The sequence below is a fragment of the Myotis daubentonii genome, chromosome 3, assembly GCF_963259705.1.
Source record: "Myotis daubentonii chromosome 3, mMyoDau2.1, whole genome shotgun sequence".
Taxonomy (NCBI): Eukaryota; Metazoa; Chordata; class Mammalia; order Chiroptera; family Vespertilionidae; genus Myotis; species Myotis daubentonii.
In genome coordinates, this window is record NC_081842.1 from 104,785,331 (window position 1) to 104,805,932 (window position 20,602).

Here is a 20,602-nt window from a genome sequence, read left to right on the forward strand (position 1 = left end):
TACATCTACATGGAAATCAAACTTATGCTGCTTCCACTTTTTCAAAAATGACTACTGTGGTTTCCCATCCTTCCTTTTGGACTCAGTGTCTGTCCCCAAGGAGACTCCTGTGAATCCTGGCCACAGTGAAAATTGCCTGCACTAATGGCCTGAAACCCTGAGGATGTTTATTAAGTTATCTCTGTCGTGCTCTTGAAGTTGGGTTTCAGAACAAACATATTAAAGAGCAAATACAGCTGGGAGCTAGTTTTGTTCCTTGAACTGCTGGGATATATAAATGTGTTAGACATATACTTGTATACATACAAAGTTTATTTTATCCAAAGTGTTTTTTATTCTTTCTACTAGAGGCCCAGTGCACAAAAATTTGTGCACTCGGGGGGGTCCCTCAGCCCAGCCTGTGCCCTCTCGCTGTCTGGGACCCCTGGGGGGATGACCACCTGCTGGCTTAGGCCTGCTTCCTGGGGGATCGGGCCTAAGCTGGCAGCCAGACATCCTTCTGACAGCCCAGGAGCCCTCGGGAAATGTCCACTTGCCAGTGGGAAGCAGGCCTAAGCTGCAGTCGGACATCCTTAGTGCTGCTGAGGAGGCAGGAGAGGCTCCCACCACCACCGCTGTGCTGGCAACCGTCAGCCTGGCTTGTGGCTGAGCAGAGGTCCCCCTGTGGGAGCACGCTGACCACCAGGGGGCATCTCCTGTATTGAGCGTCTGCCCCCTGGTGGTCAGTGTGTGTCATAGTGACCAGTCATTCCTAGTCGTTCTGCTGTTAGGGTCAATTTGCATATTATCCTTTTATTATATAGGATAGAGGCCTGGTGCACAGGTGGGGGCCAACTGGTTTGTCCTGAAGGGTGTCCTGGATCAGGGTGGGGGTCCCACTGGGGTGCCTGGCCAGCCTGGGTGAGGGGCTGATGGCTGTTTGCAGGCTGCCCAAACCCCCTTCAGGGTGGTGGTCCCCACTGGGGTGCCTGGCCAGCCTGGGTGAGGGGCTGATGGCTGTTTTCAGGCTGCCCAAACTCCCTTCAGGGTAAGGGTCCCTACTGGGGTGCCTGGCCAGCCTGGGTGAGGGGCTGATGGCTGTTTTCAGACTGACCAAGCCCCCTGGCGACTGAAGCTCCCAGCCTTTTGGGTTTTTTTTTTTTTATTTGCTCCAGCTCTGTGGCCATGGCGACTGGAAGCAGGTATCTGGGGTTTATTTACCTTGCATAATTAAAACTTTGCTGCCTTGAGAGGAGGCAGCAGCCACTGGGAAGCTTGGCTTCTTCCATCGCAGGAGCAAGCAAGCCTCCTGCTCGCTCCAGCTCTGTGGCCACGGCCTGCTGAAAGCAGGTATCTGGGGTTTCTTTACCTTCTATAATTGAAACTTTGTTGCTTTTGAGTGGAGCTCAGAGCCAGCGGCAGGCTGGCTTCCTCCATCACTGGAGTAAGCAAGCCTCCTGCTCGCTCCAGCTCCATGGCTGCCGCCGCCATCTTGGTTGGGTTAATTTGCATATAGTCACTCTAATTGGATGGTGGGCGTGGCTTAAGGCATAGTGAAAATATGGTCAATTTGCATGTTTGTCTATTATTAGGTAAGATAGAGGCCTGGTGCATGGGTGGGGGCCAGTTGGTTTGCCCTGAAGGGTGTCCTGGATCACGGTGGGGGTCCCACTGGGGTGCCTGGTTAGCCTGGGTGTGGGACTGAGGGCCGTTTTCAGGCTGGCCACACCCCCTTCAGGGTGGGGGTCCCCACTGGGGGGCCTGGCCAGCCTGGGGGAGGGCTGATGGCCATTTCCAGGCTAGCCACACTTCTTCAGTGTGGGGGTCCCCACTGGGGTGCCTGGCCAGCCTGGGTGAGGGGCTGAGGGCTGTTTTCAGGCTGGCCACACCCACAGGCTAGAAGCAGGTATCTGAGATTTATTTAACTTCTACAACTGAAACATTGTAGCGTTGGTCCGGCTCGAAGCCTGGGTTGCCCCTGGCAACTGAGGTTCCCAGCCCTTCCTTGAGCAGCCGGCTGGAAGCAGGTTATCAAGGATTTATTTATCTTCTATAATTGAAACTTTGTAGCCTTGAGTGGAGCTCAGAGCCAGTCAGGGCAGGCAGTAAGCTTCCTGCTCACTCCAGCTCCATGGCTGCCGCCATCTTTGTGACGGAATGAGGGGGTGAAGGAACGACGGTTAATTTGCATATTATTCTTTTATTAGATATGATATCAGCTTATTATTTTAGGTTAAAAGTAATATATAACTCATCTACATTATTAAAATAATTACAGCCCAGCCGGTATGGCTCAGTGGTTGAGCATAGACCTATGAACCAGCAGGTCACGGTTCAATTCCTGGTCAGCGCACATGCCCGGGTTGTGGGTTCGATCCCCAGTGGGGGGCATGCAGGAGGCTGCCAATCAATGATTCTCTCTCATCATTGATGTTTCTATCTCTACCTTCCTCTCTGAAATCAATAAAAATATTTATTAAAAAATAAAAAGGAAAAAGGAAATGGTAATTAAAGAGAGTACAGCAGATCCTCAAATAAACAAATAATACCATTTTGTTCAATGTTGTTTAAGTTACATTCATGACATGCCATAGGAGTTTAACTCTTGTTTATATCAACTAGTCTAGCCTAAAACTGGTTTCATTATATGTCTTTTTGCTTCAAGTTTCAGAACCTATCATGGCATTTAATGAGGACTACTGTGTATATGAAGCTTATTTATTCCCTGTTGTGAGCATTTCCTATGTGCCAGGCTCTCTCTGAGCCACTTGCAATGACACCTTATTTTTTTTAATCCTCACTTCCACTTAACGTTACAATCAGTGTGAGTTTAAGTCCAGTGTCTGTTGCTCGGGCATTCATTTAGAGATGAGAAACCCCAGGCTGAGAAAGGGATAGAGACTTGTCCAAAGCCATCAGCTAGGTGAGTGTCAGAGCCAGGCTTGTGATCCCAGACCTATGTACAGTCAAAGCCCACCTTCCACCCACGGTGCCATGCTGCCTGGCATTATCATCCTTACTTGTTTTCTGCTAAGTGGTAAACACAAAATGCCCATCCTTGGAATTACACTTTAAGTGCTTTTATAGTCTATCAAATATATACTAGAAGCCCAGCGCACAATTCGAAATCGTGCGGCACAGCATGGTCCACCCACCTGCAGCCCTGCCTTGACACCAGAACCTCTCCACGCAGAGCTCCAGCACGTCTGGCCCAGCCCCCAAACCCTCTGGCCTTCTCTGGCCACTTCAAGCTCTGACCTCAGTCCCTCCAGAGGCCTCAGACTGGTCCCACCTTCTCTGGGTGCCTCCCCACTTCCACCCATCTCTGGAGCAACATGGCAGCTTTGCCCCTCATGGCGCCAGAGGAGAGCGGAAGCCTGTGCTGCACTGTGCTCCTTCCTCTGGCAGGTGGGCCGTGCAGCACTCAGAGTGCGAGCGATGGGTGGCAAAGGACTGGGGAGGGGGGCGCTATGGGCTCTCAATCCTGCCCTCCCCAGCACAGAATGGTCCCGCCTCCTCTAGGCCCTCCCCACTTCCGCCATGTCTCCAGAGCAACGCCCCAGCTAATATGCTAATGACCTGGTCGTTACCGTAACAGCATATCGACCATTAGCATATTAGCTCTTTATTAATATAGATACCTTTATATGTAGATGCAGATTCACATTCCCTAATCTTTAATATCTATAGTGAATCTATAATATACCAAGTGAATAGCTCCTTAGTCTGTGACAAAATTGCAGAGGCTGCAAAAACACATGTCTTTCAATCCCAATGTCACAGCCCAGTGGGTGGGATTTTTTTAATGGAGCTCTCATTAGATGACATGGCAAGCCCCCAGAGCCACCAGACTAGCAACTCCCATGGAACACAGCCAGGACTCACAGGACGAGGCTGTTTGGAAGCCTCCCATCATTTTTCTAATTGAAGGTCCAGGTTTGAGTGTGAGGTTCCAATACTTGAGTGAGAACATAAAGCAGTTTGAGTCTAACACCATCTGGAAAGCCTTAGGAGGTTCACATTATCTTTGCACCTGCCACCGAGAAGAAAAACCAACACTGATTTCAGAAGGGACTAAAGCCAGTCAGGTCTCCTGGAACGACTCTCCAGCAGCCTGGCAGAGCGCAGCCCCTCCCTGCTGTAGCTCTTCCCTTGTTACATTTTCCCTTTAAAGAGACTGATTAAACTCCAACCATAAAAATACCAAATGGAGCTGCCCCTGGGCACTCTGCCCCTGAGTTGCTGAGAAAGTGTCTTGCACACACAACAGCACAGAGCACGCACTCACAGAAGGTACATCGACTCTGTTCCAGGTGGCAGAGAGAGCCAGGCCTTTAACAGTTATGCATGTGAGTCATCCCCAGGAATCAGCAAATAAAGTGCAAGGTTTCTGACCCCTTTCTCTTGTTCAGATTATCATACTGGGGCCTTGGGACTTACGATATCAAGCTCATTATGCAAAGGGACATTCTATGTGCCATTGTTCTAGAGGGCATGAAAACAGAATTACAGAGACTCAGTTCTTGCCCTCTCATGTTAGAATCTGTCCATCCTTTCCCTTGTTCTTGTAATTTGGCATTGGCTTGAACAATACATGTTATAAAGGCTTGGTTGCTGCATGTAATGTTGAACCTACTGGGCTTATTACATAATGAGTAAACTTAAGAAGGAAGGTATTTTATTTATAGCACCACTGTATCACAATTTAATTTCCTCTTTACCATGGCAACAAGGCAGCATGTACCAATTCTGCACTGGTGGAATCTCACCAGTAAAACATATTTAGAATCCTGCTTTGGGGGGAAGGGTAGCTGATAAACTACCTAAAAGCAATACAAATTCTTGACTAAAAATTCCAGTCAGACAGATTATGTGATCTGCCAAGAAAAGAAGGGGGTGGAATACCCGGCTGGATTCAGCCGGGGCGGGGGGTGGGGGTGGGGGTGCTTTGCTGTGTTTTTGCAGACCTCACTGTAAGCCAGGTGTTTCTCAGTGTAATCGGGAGGCTCGCCTCTTTGAGTTAATACCCAAAGTACCATGGCAGCCACACGTGGCATTTTCCTTCTCACCAGCATCTCCCAAGGCACGCAAGGCTCTGCCTGCTCAGCGTGGGGTCCCTGTCTGATCACTTGGGGGTTGGAGATTGTTGCATTTATAACTCTACAGCTGACCCTTGAACAACATGGGTTTGAACTCCACCATCCACTTATGCATGGATATTTTTCAACAAATATCTGTACTGCTTTTGATCAGCAGTTGGGAGTCTGGATGTGGAGGGCCGAGCATGTGCACTGGTCCACCATTTTATACAGGGGGCTCAGCATCAGCTAGTTCTGGCATCCCTGGGGGTCCTGAAACCAACCCCATCCCTCGCTGATACTGAGGGACAACTTCAGTTTTGAGGGAGTTAAAAGTTATACACAGGTTTTTCCAAGGGTCAGCGCTACTATCCCCTCACTGCAACCATCCCTCTTTTTCGCCCTACTCTAATAAAATCTTGAATAGCTTCGAGTCGAGGAAAGAAAACTGCCTGCTGCATAAAGTGACACTCGTGTGGTGTCAGCTCCTTGCAGAGCATGTTATCTGAGTGCCAGCTCAATTTTCCTACCTCACAAAGATTCTGTCAAGCAATACCATATGTGTCTACAATCTATTACATCAACCAGACATAATTCACAGGATCACTCATTGGCTTGAAATCAGCCAGAACGTGCACCTGAAGTCCCATGTGAGTGGCATTTTACTAGTATTATGAGCCCTCGATTCCTAATTAGTTTATCCAAGTTTTCCAACCCTAAGAATTCCATGTCCTCTGGATCCTAGATTATATGTAACGTTAGTTTAGAAGGTGCTGTTGCAAGAAGGCCTAAGAAAGTGCTTAAGTTATAGCTAATGAATGGCTACAATGTTATTTGGAACTTTGGGGTCGATCTGGAAGGTTACTTCATGTAGCTGCTTCAATGACACATCCTTATTGTTTTATTTCCAGCCAGTGGGGAACCTGCCCCATGTTTGATATGGGAGATGCTCCTGTTATATGCAGCACCAAGGGTCCAACTGGAGTGTGAAGAGATGAGCAAACCCTGCACCCACTATGAGTAGGTCCAGATTGGGGTGCTAGGCTTACAGCCTTTTTAAACTATCAATTAAAACTGAGGTCATTTCTTTCAAGTACAGTTATATATTTTTTCTGTGGTAGTGCCAAGTGAAAAGCTTAAAGACAAAAGCATCTCTGATTCACCCACACTGAAGAATTTAAAGAAAAACAAAGAGATTGGAATAGAACTATTGAGAAATCAAAATATCAAGTTATTAGCCTTTAATGCTTGGGTTTACAAAACATGTGATAATTTTTCAAAGCTAGATTTTCCATAAGACAGCACTTGTTCCTGAATATACAGTACAACTCTGAGAACTGAGAAGGAAAGAGACAGAATCAGATCCTATCGTCATGGGAAGACATGCCAGGGCAGAGAGTCCCGTTGGTCTACCTGGCATCACGTGAACATGGTAGAGATTTTTCCATGTAGCTCATGTTTCTCTCTCTAAGTAGGAAAGAATTGTTTTTTATGTTAATGAGTTTTAATGGCAATCTTTTAAAAACCATTTGCTTCTCTGCCTCTTTAAACAAAATGGTAGCTATCATTAATAGAAATGTGCTACAATAGCATGATACCTTCAGGGACTACTGAAATGTGCTGGCCCCTTTTACTCTGGGCCCCAGAGTGATGCTTTTGTGAATCTGATCCACTAGCTGTGAGAATTCAAGGCCGAATTGACAGTTGCCTGAAAAAAAAAAACCAGTTAGCAATGTGGTTATAGCAGTAAACTTACTATATATATAATACCAAACTAGTACATTCAGCTCCAAATACATCTTCACAATTGATCTATGTGTTAACATACAGATATGTGTATATACATACTAGAGGCCTGGTGCATGGATTCGTGCATCGGTGGAGTCCCTCAGCCTGGCCTGCGGGGATCAGCTGAAACCAGCTCTCTGATATCCCCTGAGGGGTCATGGATTGTGAGAGGGTGGTTCTTGGGTGACACACCCTGGAATCAGGCTCCCTCCTCTCTGGGTTTGGGGTGCAGGTGAAGCAGATTCGGGGTCGACAGTACCCCAGCTGCAACCTAACCCACGGCCAGTTCCACGAGGAATCGGGCACTCTCTTCTACTGGTTGGAGCATCTGCTCCATGGTGGTCATTGCACGTCATAGCTAACAGGCGAATGGTCCAATGATTGGATGGTCGCTTAGGCTTTTATATATATAGATGAGTGTGTGTGTGTGTTTGGGTTCACCTCATTTCCCAGAAATTTTTTCTGTAGTCAAAATATTATGGCATCATCCTATACACCAAAAGGTGGTGGGTTCAACTATCCTATACAGTGGGGCCTGGATTTACGGATTTAATTTGTTTCGTGACGGAGCTCGTAACTCAAATTACTCGTATGTCAAATCTTAAAGTGAACAAGTGTGACACGTGATGCTGGGCTGATGTTGTGGCGTTCACTGTGATGTTCACTGCACCAACTAGCAGTGGGGTATCTGCAGCTGGCTCATAACCCGAATTTTAGCTTGCAACTCAAAGCAAAAAATCAGCCGAGAGACGGCTCATATCTTGAAAAACTTGTTAGTCGGGACACACATAAGTCAAGGCCCCACTCTATAATAAAAGCCTAATATGCAAATTCACAGAACAGCAGAATGACTGGTGGAATGACTGGTCTCTATGATGCGCACTGACCACCAGGGGGAAGATGCTCAATGCAGGAGCTTTCCCCAGCCTGTAGGCCCCAGGACAGCCAAGGTGGGTGCCTGTGCCCTCCCTGCCCCAATCGCCCTGCAGGTCACCCCACAAATCAGCCCTAATCGTCAGCCAGCCCTAATCGTCAGCCAGGCATAGGGACTCTACCCATGCACAAATTTTGTGCATAGGGCCACTAGTATATTATATTATATATATATGTATATATATATATATATATATATATATATATATATATATATATAGAGAGAGAGAGAGAGAGAGAGAGAGAGAGAGAGAGATCCTCGGGTAGGATTCAAATAATATTTTCCCCATATTCTAAATGGTTAATGTTGCTTGAAGTCTGACCACCTGCTGAATGCAGTCTGTCATACTTTCAGAACAGGAGTCATTACACTAGTCAGTAAAGACAAATGGGAGTTCTCTTGTTCCACCCTCCATCTATATTTCAGTTTATCTTTGTGCTCTCTACCTCACTTCAAAACCAGAATAAGGTGTTTCCACCTCCTCCATGAGGCCGCCCTCAAACATCTATATATATAAAACCCTAACATGCAAATAGACCAAAGGGAGGAACAACTGAACAGCCAGTCACTATGATGTGCGTTGACCACCAGGGGCACACGAGGAACATGGCAGGCATCGGCAGTAGGCGGCAGAGCGTGGAACATGGCAGGCATTGGCTATGGCAGGATGGTGGAGCAGGTGAGCAGGGGTGCCAGACCAAGGTGGGGCACCAATCGTGTCATCAGGGCAAGCCTCTGGTGGTTACTGAAAATTCTTTGCTCCCGAGCACCACGCTTCCGCTGGGCGCCCGCACCTGCTGCCAGTGCCAGCCCTACTTGCACCTGCTGCTGGCGCCCAGTGCTGGCCCCAATTACCCCTGAGGGCTTCTCCACCTCCCCCTACTCCTGAGGGGCAATTGGGCAGCAGCTGCTGCTCTCACCCACTGCTGGCGCCACTCCCAATCGCTTTGTGCCATCAGCGTGTGGGAATGGTGGTGGTGGGAGCAGGGCTGTGGGCAGACAGGGGACCGGGGGCACGGAGGATGGGCCAAGACCCACCCCTGTGCCCATGGCAGCGTCGAGGCCCACAGTTCCTTTCAAGGTGCACAAGTTCATGCACTGGGCCCCTAGTTTTAAAATAAAATCCATTGAGAGAAAAACAGCATGATTGGCAAAAGGCACCATTCATCAATGTAAATTCATTCACGAAGCTTCATTTCCAGTCTTCCTCCTGCAGAGCCCTTCTTGGCTACCAGTGCAGCCAGGTATCTCAGAGCTGCTTTTTGATTACGAGGCTGTATCAGCATCGGCCACAAAGTCGGCAAAAGCTATTTATTCATCTGCATGTGCTTCCCCCTCCCAGGTGGGCAGCATGCTGAAGACTCCCAAATTGCCCATTTGGCTGTGCAACATCAATGGAAGCTACAGTGTCCTTTTTAGCACAAACAGGCAGCTCCTAGCAGACTGGAAAGCAGAGCGGCGGTTTGATCTGCACTTGTATGGTGGGCAGCCTTTCCAGAAAAAGCCTGCCCGTCTTACAGTTGGTGAGCATTTCTGACTCCGTGGGCTGTGTGCTTTAATGGGCTCAAAGAGACATTTAACAGGTGTGGATATTCATGCTAAGTCTGCAAGTGAATGCTTAGGCTTGATATCTGAAAGGAAACCCTGCGTGAGCCCCATGGGCCTAAACCTCGCACTGTAACCTGGGAATTCTAAGCCAGCTGTAAGTAGAGCAGGGGCTTAGAAGAAGCACAGAGGCACAAATAACTTATAGGTTAGAGAAAAACAAAAGGTGGAGTCAAATTTCCAAAAAGCCTTCTCCAGGGTCGTTTGTCTTTGAGCCTGTGGCATTTCATGCCTGAGGAAAGAATCGCTAAAACAATTGGGAGGAGAGGGTTCCCACTGGCCAATGCTACCCCATGACCCAACATCAGATGCGCATCCAGTGACATAAATAACCAATCTGATGGTGCATTTCTGTTCAGATTAGTTCACAAAGCCTTTATGAGGCCTACTAAGTGCCAGGCACTGTGCTAAACACCAGGAAAGCAAGAAGACTAAGGTACAGTCCTGCAAACATCAGGAGGTTCTAGTCCAGTGGAACAAGCAGACAACAGCATGGGTCACCTCACTGCAATTTCAACGATTTTTTTTTTAACTCATGAGGAAAAAGACTAACCTTAAGATGGCTTTAAACACAGACCCTTTGGACAAGGGAATAAAAGTGATGAGAATGGCATCTGTCGATTTCATCTCTGAGTCTTTGGGCATCACAGGCCTGTTATTCAGACTAAATCTGGAGAAGTATCTTAGTGACTGGCTTATCTGTGCAGCTACTGATTCTTTTTATTTAAATCTGAGAACTATATATTAACCTATTTAATTTAGTGGGGTCTGGGCAATATGTTCCTTAAAATATGTTATCATTTCTACTTTACTGTCTTCTTTGAGGAAAGCATCATTTTTTATTAGCTCATGTGCATGGCAAGCGTTCTGTTCTGGGCACTGTGTTGAAAGCGTTGCATACATTATCCCATTAAATTCTCCCAACAGTCATATGAGGTAGATACTATGATATCTATTATTACATGGAGGAAACGGAGGTGGCCAATAGTTACTAATTGACTAAAGGAAGCTGAGAGATGTTCAGTGCCTTCTCAAATGTTGCAGGAAACAAATCTGGGCCTTGAACCCAGTTCTTGATTACCTTACCAGAATCAAGAATCATTTTGCTCTTCACCCAAAATTTCACAGAAGCATTGAAGAGGCAATAGCACTCCACTTTTCCTGTTTTTTTCTGACACCATCTGGTGACCTACACCTTGCTCTAGGTTAGATCATGGTATTGCCACATTCATTACATGACTTGTCAATATTCATGTTCCAAAATACAAAACAACCCAGTTTTTCTATATACCATCCCCCTCTGCTTACTGGTTCTAGGAACACACACGCTGAGCCTGACTTCTGCTCACCCATCCTGTTTGCCTTCCTTCCTGGCTTCCTCTGGAATGGTGTGCATAGGCTGGGGTCTAAGTGCTGGCTGTTCCTTCCTCAGATACTCACTCTCATCACTGGGAAAGTGACCAATGTGAGGAGGAACATGGACCAGGAAGACGGTTTTCTCCAGTGGAGATGGCAATCAGAACCAAGTGGAGAGAAGCCACCATTAACTGGAATGGAACTGTTCCCTTTTTCTAAAGAGAAAGTCAGGATGTGCAATGAAGTGTCAGAATGATGGGATACAAAGATCAATTTGGGGGGAGATCGTTTCACAGAAAACCCCCATTATATTTTGGGACACTCTGTGTTAAGCCCTCTGCAGTTGTAGGAGAAACATGGGCCCTTACTGCAGGGTCTGGGAGCTGCATCCTGTATGCACATGTAGACTACTTCTTTTATTTTATTCAAAAGAAAAATGAAGTCTATTTCCTGCATGCTATTTCTAAATTGTCCTTTCTTGGTGTGATTCTGCCCGAGGATGAAAGAGCAGGAGGCTAGCTTTCACTCGGGATGAAGTCATTGGGAATGCATCAAACTTTTAGTCCTGGCAAGAACTCGAGCTTCTCAAAGACCTCCCGGTGTGGAGAGCATGCCTTTCCAAGGTTACATTCCATGTGCCCACTTTAGCAAGTTCTTGTCATTAAAAAAATAAATGGGCTTCGTCGGGCTTGATGTGGGTGCTATTCCTGGTGGGCTGGCGTGCATAGCAGTGAACTTGTGGGTTCAAATAGTCATGGCAAGCACACAGAAGGAGACAACCTTTCAGTGCTGTTTGTTTCTTTTCTTTATAAGCTGGATATAGATACGTAGACAGACAAACAGAAAGAAATCTGGTTCCTAGATAAAATTAAATTATATATAAAAATAAAATCTCTCATGTCATTTTTGTCTCTGTTCAGCAGTGCTTAGAGGAAACAACTCTTTTGCGAATCTGATCTTTCCCTGTCCTGTTGAATGCCTACATTTCTCCTGAAGAAATACACAGAGTAAGACACACTCTTTCTAAAGGAGCACATAGGAGCTGCCTACACCTTTTCCTACCCACCCCACTGGTCTGCCAACTCACACACAAGCCAAAGGTTAGTTTGTAAAGAACAACTTTTCTGCACATATTTTCCAAGTTAATTTGTTAATGCATTTTCATTTGGTTAAAAGAAAAATGTTTTAACTTAGGGAGCATGCAGAAAATGAAACTTCAAGGCGAGTAATAAATTATGTCAAAAGAGAAAGATAATTTGGCATGGATTGCTGATTACAACATCTGTATCATGGGTATTTTCATTCAGGATTTTAAATACATTGGGCAAATGAATGAGTCCCTACAGACCCCTGTCTCATTTGGTCTTAATTTAGCAATATTGTGTTTTCCCTGTGCAGGCTGTTTTTGTTTTAGGAACACGGAGTTAACTCTAACAAAATGTCCCTTTTGGAGTGGACTGCTGGGAAGCTATTGCCAAATGAGAACCCTAGCAAACGCCCAGCCACTGATAAGAGATCTCACTACAAGTGTCTCACACAGCCAGGACATTCCTTTCTAGCAAGAATGGTCCAGCAAGGGGTCCATGACTCTTACACCAGTCACAGCTCACGCTCTAGGACTGAGCACAGGACCCTTGGCTCCTGTAAAAGGAAGGGCAGGGTGATGGCTTTGTAGACCCCAGCCTCGCACAAAAGGCATTTTTAATTGACCTAGTTTCTGAATTTATTTTCTGTTCCTAGTATATTTTGTCTTTGAATTTTAATTTATTTATAATATATATTATTTTGCCATATGTTAGAGGTTGTTGTACTCTATCTTAAATTGTTCTTGGAACAAATCTTTAAGTAAAATAATACAGCAAAGATTAAGTATCTATGTTTTGTACATAAAGGTATAATAATTTCTATATATAAAGGTATTAATAACTTTATATGTCAATGTTCAGTGAAAATAAGTTTTTATTTTATCTTATAAACAGGGCACCCAGTAATAATTGAAATGTTTTTAAGGTAAAAAGTTATTTATTTATTTATTTAAATTAAATCTTTATTGTTCAGATTATTACAGTTGTTCCTTTTTCCCCCATAGCTCTGCTCCACCAGGTTCCCACCCCATCCTCTGCCCTAACCCCCCCCCCACTGTCCTCATCCATAGGTGTACGATTTTTGTCCAGTATCTTCCTGCACCCCCACACCCCTTTCCCCCCGAGAATTGTCAGTCCGCTCCCTTTCTATGCCCCTGATTCTATTATATTCACCAGTTTATTCTGTTCATCAGATTTTTTATTCACTTGATTTTTAGATTCGCTTGTTGATATGTATTTGTTGTTCATAATTTTTATCTTTACCTTTTTCTTCTTCTTCCTTTTCTTTTTTTTTTTATTTTTTTATTTTTATTTTTTTTATTGCTTAAAGTATTACAAAGGGTATTACATATGTATCCCTTTTATCCCCCCGCCCTAGACAGTCCCCTAGCCTCCCCTATCACCCAGTGTCTTATGTCCATTGGTTATGCTTATATGCATGCATACAAGTCCTTTAGTTGATCTCTTACCCCCCTACCTCCTGCCCCCCAACCCTCCCCGGCCTTCCCGCTGCAGTTTGACAATCTGTTTGAGGCAGCTCTGCCTCTGTATCTATTATTGTTCAAAAGTTTAGAATGGTCTCTATTGTCCATGAATGAGTGAGATCATGTGGTATTTTTCCTTTATTGACTGGCTTATTTCACTTAGCATAATGCTCTCCAGTTCCATCCATGACGTTGCAAATGGTAAGAGTTCCTTCCTTTTTACAGCAGCATAGTATTCCATCGTGTAGATGTACCACAGTTTTCTAATCCATTCATCTACTGATGGGCACTTAGGCTGTTTCCAGATCTTAGCTATGGTGAATTGTGCTGCTATGAACATAGGGGTGCATATATCCTTTCTGATTGGTGTTTCTGGTTTCTTGGGATATATTCCTAGAAGTGGGATCACAGGGTCAAATGGGAGTTCCATTTTCAGTTTTTTAAGGAAACTCCATACTGTCTTCCATAGTGGCTGCACCAGTCTGCATTCCCACCAGCAGTGCACAAGTGTTCCTTTTTCTCCACATCCTCTCCAGCACTTGTCGTTTGTTGATTTGTTGATGATAGCCAGTCTGACAGGTGTGAGATGGTACCTCATTGCTGTTTTGATTTGCATCTCTCGGATGATTAGTGACTTTGAGCATGTTTTCATATGTCTCTTGGCTTTCTGAATGTCCTCTTTTGAAAGGTGTCTATTTAGGTCCTTTGCCCATTTTTTGATTGGATTGTTTATCTTCCTTTTGTTAAGTTGTATGAGTTCCCTATAAATTTTGGAGATTAGGCCCTTATCAGATATGTCATTGGCAAATATGTTTTCCCACACAGTGGGTTTTCTCGTTGTTTTGTTGATGGTTTCTTTTGCTGTGCAGAAGCTTTTTATTTTGATGTAGTCACATTTGTTCATTATTTCTTTAGTTTCAAGTGCCCTAGGAGCTGTATCAGTGAAGAAATTGCTTCGGCATATGTCTGAGATTTTCTTGCCTTTGGATTCTTCTAGAATTTTTATGGTTTCCTGTCGTACATTTAAGTCCTTTATCCATTTTGAGTTTATTTTTGTGTATGGTGTAAGTTGGTGGTCTAGTTTCATTTTCTTGCATATATCTGTCCAATTTTCCCAACACCATTTATTGAAGAGACTATCTTGGCTCCATTGTATGTTCTTGCCTCCTTTGTCAAATATTAATTGAGCATATTGGTTCGGGCCGATTTCTGGGCTCTCTATTCTATTCCATTGATCTATATGCCTATTCTTGTGCCAGTACCAGGCAGTTTTGAGAACAGTGGCTTTGTAATACAACTTGATATCTGGTATTGAGATCCCACCTACTTTGTTCTTTTTCAGGATTGCTGCAGCTATTCGGGGTCTTTTTTTATTCCAGATGAATTTTTGGAAAGTTCGTTCTAGATCTCTGAAGTATGCTGCTGGTACTTTAATGGGAAGTGCGTTGAATTTATAGATTGCTTTGGGTAGTATGGACATTTTAATGATGTTGATTCTACCAATCCATGAACACGGTATGTTCTTCCATCTGTTTATGTCTTCCTCTATGTCTTTTTTCAACGTCCTGTAGTTTTCTGAGTAGAGGTCTTTTACCTCTTTAGTTAAGTTTATTCCTAGGTAGCTTAGTTTTTTCGGTGCAATGGTAAACGGGATTGTTTTTATAATCTCTCTTTCTGAAAGTTCACTATTGGTGTATAGAAATGCCTCAGATTTCTTGGGGTTAATTTTGTATCCTGCTACATTGCCAAATTCATGTATTAAGTCTAGTAGCTTTTTGATGGAATCTCTAGGGTTTTGTATGTATAATATCATGTCGTCTGCAAATAAGGACAGTTTTATTTCCTCTTTTCCAATTTGGATGCCTTTTATTTCTTCTTCTTGCCGAATTGCAATGGCTAACACTTCCAGTACTATGTTGAACAGGAGTGGTGAGAGGGGGCATCCCTGTCTTGTTCCTGTTCTTAGGGGAAATGGTGTTAGTTTTTGTCCGTTGAGTATGATGTTGGCTGTGGGCCTGTCATATATGGCTTTTATTATGTTGAGGTATGATCCTTCTACTCCCACCTTGCTGAGAGTTTTTATCAAAAATGGGTGTTGAATTTTGTCAAATGCTTTTTCTGCATCAATTGATATGACCATGTGGTTTTTTTCTTTCAATTTGTTTATGTGATGTATCACGTTTATTGATTTGCGGATATTGTACCATCCTTGCATCCCTGGGATAAATCCTACTTGGTCATGGTGTATGATCTTTCTGATGTACTGCTGGATCCGATTTGCTAAGATTTTGTTGAGGATTTTGGCATCTATGTTCATGAGGGATATTGGCCTGTAATTCTCTTTCATTGTGTTGTCTTTACCTGGTTTTGGTATTAGGGTGATGCTGGCTTCATAGAATGAGCTTGGAAGTGTTCCTTCCTCTTGAATTTTTTGTAGTAGTCTGAGGAGGATAGGTTTTAGTTCTTCCTTGAATGTTTGGTAAAACTCCCCTGTGAAGCCGTCTGGTCCTGGGCTTTTGTTTGATGGAAGCTTTTTGATGACTGCTTCAATTTCTTCCATAGTTATTGGCCTGTTGAGATTTTTAGATTCTTCCTGATTGAGTTTTGGAATGCTGTATTTTTCTAGGAATTTGTCCATTTCCTCCAGGTTGTCTAGTTTGTTGGAGTAAAGCTGTCCATAGTATTTTTTAACAATCATTTGTATTTCTGTGGGGTCTGTTGTTATTTCGCCTCTATCGTTTCTGATTTTATTTATTTGGGTCCTCTCTCTCTGCTTCTTGGTGAGTCTGGCTAGAGGTTTATCAATCTTGTTTATCCTTTCAAAGAACCAGCTCTTGGTTTCATTGATTTTCTGTATTGTTTTTTTGGTCTCTATGTCATTTATTTCTGCTCTAATCTTTATTATCTCCTTCCTTCTGCTCACTCTGGGGTTTTCTTGTTGCTCTCTTTCTAATTCTTTGAGTTGTAGAGTTAGATGATTTACTACCATTTTTTCTTGTTTTTTGAGATAGGCCTGTAGAGCTATAAACTTCCCTCTCAGGACTGCTTTCAATGTGTCCCATAGGTTTTGGATTGTTGTGTTTTCATTGTCATTAGTTTCCAGGATGTTTTTAATTTCTTCTTTGATCTCATTGGTAACCCAATCAATATTTAATAGCATGCTATTCAGCTTCCAGGTGTTTGAGTATTTTGGGTTGTTTTTATTGTAGTTTATTTCTAATATTATGCCATCGTGGTCTGCGAAGACGCTTTTTATGATTTCAATCTTCTTGAATTTGGGGATACTTTGCTTGTGACCCAATATGTGGTCTATTTTTGAATATGTCCCATGAGCACCTGAGAAGAACGTATATTCTCTGGCTTTGGGGTGAAGTGTTCTGAAGATGTCTATTAAGTCCATCTGATCTAGTGAGTCATTTAGGATTGCTGTATCTTTGCTGATTGTTTGTCTATAGGACTTATCCAGTGCTGTCAATGGTGTATTAAAGTCCCCTACTATGATTGTATTGTTGTCGATCTCTCCTTTGATATTTTCCAGGAGTTTTTTTATGAATTTGGGTGCTCCTACATTGGGTGCATATATGTTTACCAGGGTTATATCTTCTTGTTGTATTGATCCCTTTAGTATTATGAAGTGGCCTTCCTTATCTCTTGTTAAGGCCTTCACTTTGAGGTCTATTTTGTCCGATATAAGTATTGCTACCCCAGCTTTCTTTTCCTTTCCATTTGCCTGAAAGATATTTTTCCATCCTTTCACTTTCAGTCTGTGTGAGTCCCTTCTAATGAGGTGGGTTTCTTGTAGACAGCAGATGTATGGGTCATGTTTTTTTATCCATTCAGCCACTCGATGTCTTTTGGTTGGAGCATTTAGTCCGTTTACGTTTAAAGTTATTATTGAAAGGTACTTGTTTGTAGCCATTTCTTTTTGTGTGTGTGTGTGGCTGTTTTCTTTCTGAGCTTTTTATTTCTTCTTTTTATACCAGTCCCTTTAGCATTCCTTGCATTGCTGGCTTGGTGGTGACAAACTCCCTTAGTCTTTTTTTGTCTGTGAAGCTTCTTATTTCCCCTTCAAGTTTGAATGATAGCCTTGCTGGATAGAGTATTCTTGGATTCAGTCCTTTGCTTTGCATCACTTTGTAAATTTCAGTCCATTCTTTTCTGGCCTGATGTGTTTCTGTTGAGAAGTCATTTGACAATCTAATGGGAGATCCCTTGTATGTAACTTTCCGTCTCTCTCTTGCAGCCTGTAAGATTCTCTCTTTGTCCTGAACATTTGCCATGGTGATTATGATGTGTCTTGGTGTGGGTCTTTTCGGGTTCACCTTGTTTGGGACTCTCTGGGCTTGTGTGACTTTTTTCTTCCCCACCTCAGGAAAGTTTTCTGATATTATTTCTTCGAGTAGGTTTTCTAATCCCTGTTCATCCTTCTGTTGTTCTGGTACTCCTATTATTCGTATGTTGTTTCGTTTCATGTTGTCCCAAAGCTCCCTTAGGCTCTCCTCCTGTCTTTTAATTTTTTTCTCCAATTGCAGTACATTTTGGGTGTGTTTTGCTTCCTTGTCTTCTAATTCACTTATTCGGTCCTCCGCTTCTCCTAGTCTACTGTTGATACTTTCAATGGAGTTTTTCATTGCAGCTATATCACTCTTCATTTCCTCTTGGGTCTTACTTAGGTTGTTGATTTTTTCATCTGTTTCTTCTAGCTTCTTCCATATGTTATCGATTTTTTCATCTGTTTCTTCTAGCTTCTTCCATATGTTATCGATTTTTTCATCTGTTTCTTCTTGCTTCTTGCAGAGGTTGTCGATTTTTTCCTCCATCCGGTTTATGCACTCTAGGATCCTTATTCTGAATTCTTTATCTGTCATGTTGCATGCCTCTGTATTACTTAGCTGCTTTTCTGGAGAGTCCTCCTTCTCTTTCCTTTGGGGGTTTCTTTGTCTACCCATGTTTGATCTCACTGACATATCTAGACGTTGAGTTGTTCAGTGGTTGCTCCCTTGGTGGCAGTGATTCCTTGGTCTGTGGTTGCTCTTCGGGCGGTTGCGGTAGCAGCTGCTCTTCAGTTGGCAGCAGCTCCTCTGGTGGGTGCTGTTCACAGCTGAGGTGGCTCTTCCGGCTGGTGGGGCGAGGTTTCACGTACAGCTGCTGTTCCTCAGCAGAGGATGAGGTGCTCAGGAGGTTGTTGTTGCTTGGATCTGCTGCGTTGATTTAAAGGCACAAAATACAACACAACAAGGCACCACGTACCAGGCACTATACACAAATATATTCACGATATTAATAACCCCAATTAAAGGTGACCACCTGAATTAAGAGAATTAGGGGATAAGGAAGAAGGAAGAGAAAAAGATAAAAGAGAAAAAGGAAAAGAAAAGTAGGGACCAAAAAAAGGGAGTGCAAAAATGAAATTGGGGAAAAGGAAGGGGGAAAATAAAAGCGAGAAAAGAAAAGAAAAAAAAAAAAAAGAGCGAAAAGAGAGAATGAAGTGGAAGAGGGAAGAGACTTTTTATATGAGGAGAATACTCCTATAGAACAGCCATTAATCCCAACAAATTCCAGCAACAGCTCCCTGGATATGAGTGCAAACTAGAAACAACCAATAATATAACGATGAAAATAGAATGGTGAACACCAATCCCAAAATAAAATAAAGAAAAAATAAAATGGCACTTTAAAAAAATGGTAAAATGGTAGCAGTAATAATACTGGTTAAAAATAAGAAGGTAGTAATTAAAAGGGTAAAATCAGGTGATGGAAAAAGAAGAAAAGAAAGAAAGAAAAAAAGAAGAAAAAAAGAATGAAAAAAAAATTGGTTTCTTAGTTAAAAAGTGAAAACAGAAAAAAAATTGCAGTAGTGAAGGTCCTTCGTTTCTTCTATTCTTCAGTGTGGCTTGCCTTAGACCTTCCAGGTATTCAGGAGAGTGTTGAGTTTCCCTGCGATATACTGTTCCTCTGTGTTGTAAACCACAGTCCTTATTTTAAAGCATGCCACATTTATTTCCCAGACTGCCTTATTTTGTGTTTAGCAAAGAGTCAGTTTGTGGGTCAGCCTCTGGGTGGCAGTGTTCTGGGGTTGGCCTCTGAGGCTATAGGGCCTCTCTGTCCAGTGGAAGTTCACTGCCCAGAGCTGACTGCGTAATAGTTAGTTACCGGCGCTATGTTGTTGCTGGGATTGAAAATCCCCCTATAGGCCAGACCCTGTTAACTCCCAGGGACTGATCAGGTTATCTTAATCCTTGATCTCGTACAGGGTGGAATCTGGGTGTGGCTGTGCTCCTTGCCTGGGGGCTGGGGGGAGGAGACTCCCTCTCAGGAGCGGGTGGCTGCTCCAGTCCCGGGCTCTGGGGTGTCTCAGCACTCAATTCACTACCACCTCTCCCGGCTCCCCCTCTTTCCCCAGTCTCTCCCCAGATTCCACTCCTCAGCACACTCTCCCTCTCTTCAGCACAGGTGAGTGTCTGTATCTGAAATGTCCCATGAACAGGGTTCAGTGAAAACAAACAAACAAATGCCGGCCGCGGAAACGGGGAAGGCTTGGTTTCTGTAAGCTTCTTCTCTTACCGGGACTGCATGGTCAGGTCAGCTCTTCAGGCTGCCCCCTTTAGGCTCAGTCCTCCGTGATCACAGAACCCAGCTCTCAATTTCCCTGGCGGCGGCAGGAATCCCGCGGTTCTCCTTTCCCCCGTCAGGGGCTGTGCCTGTCCCAAGGGACGCGGCTGTCTGCCACGCAGTCTCCCTCCAACTCTCTGGGCTCAGAGGTCTGGCAAACTTTCCTGCCCAAATCCCTGTTTTTTTTTTTTACCTTACCAGGGGAGTTCTGCTCTTCCCGGCTGTAAACCCTCTCACCAGTTGAGCAATTTCGCCAATTCGGTGTGAGTGTTACTAGCTTCAGCTGCTCGCTCCATTTGCTCCGGGACACGACCTGGGACACGTCTGCCTGTATCGCCGCCATCTTCGTTCTCCTTCTTCCTTTTCTTAAAGAATACCTTTCAGCATTTCATATAATACTGGTTTGGTGGTGATGAACTCCTTTAGTTTTTTCTTATCTGTGAGGCTCTTTATCTGACCTTCAATTCTGAATGATAGCTTTGCTGGATAAAGTAATCTTGGTTGTAGGTTCTTGGCATTCATCACTTTGAATATTTCTTGCCACTCCCTTCTGGCCTGCATAGTTTCTGTTGAGAAATCAGCTGACAATCATATGGGTATTCCCTTGTAGGTAACAAACTGTTTTTCTCTTACTGCTTTTAAGATTCTCCCTTTGTCTTTTGCTCTTGGCATTTTAATTAT

The 20,602-nt window shown here is 43.9% G+C and overlaps 1 protein-coding gene across 1 annotated transcript in view; it reads left to right on the forward strand.

Moving 5' to 3' along the window:
- MINDY4B (MINDY family member 4B) overlaps positions 1-10,965 on the forward strand; it is a 44,394-nt gene extending 33,429 nt beyond the window's left edge. The window contains exons 11-12 of the mRNA XM_059691664.1: positions 9,122-9,302; positions 10,817-10,965. Of these exons, the coding sequence (XP_059547647.1) occupies positions 9,122-9,302; positions 10,817-10,959 (324 nt within the window). The 3' untranslated portion in view covers positions 10,960-10,965. The remainder of the gene's footprint in view (positions 1-9,121; positions 9,303-10,816) is intronic.
- The last annotated feature ends 9,637 nt before the right edge of the window (positions 10,966-20,602 follow it).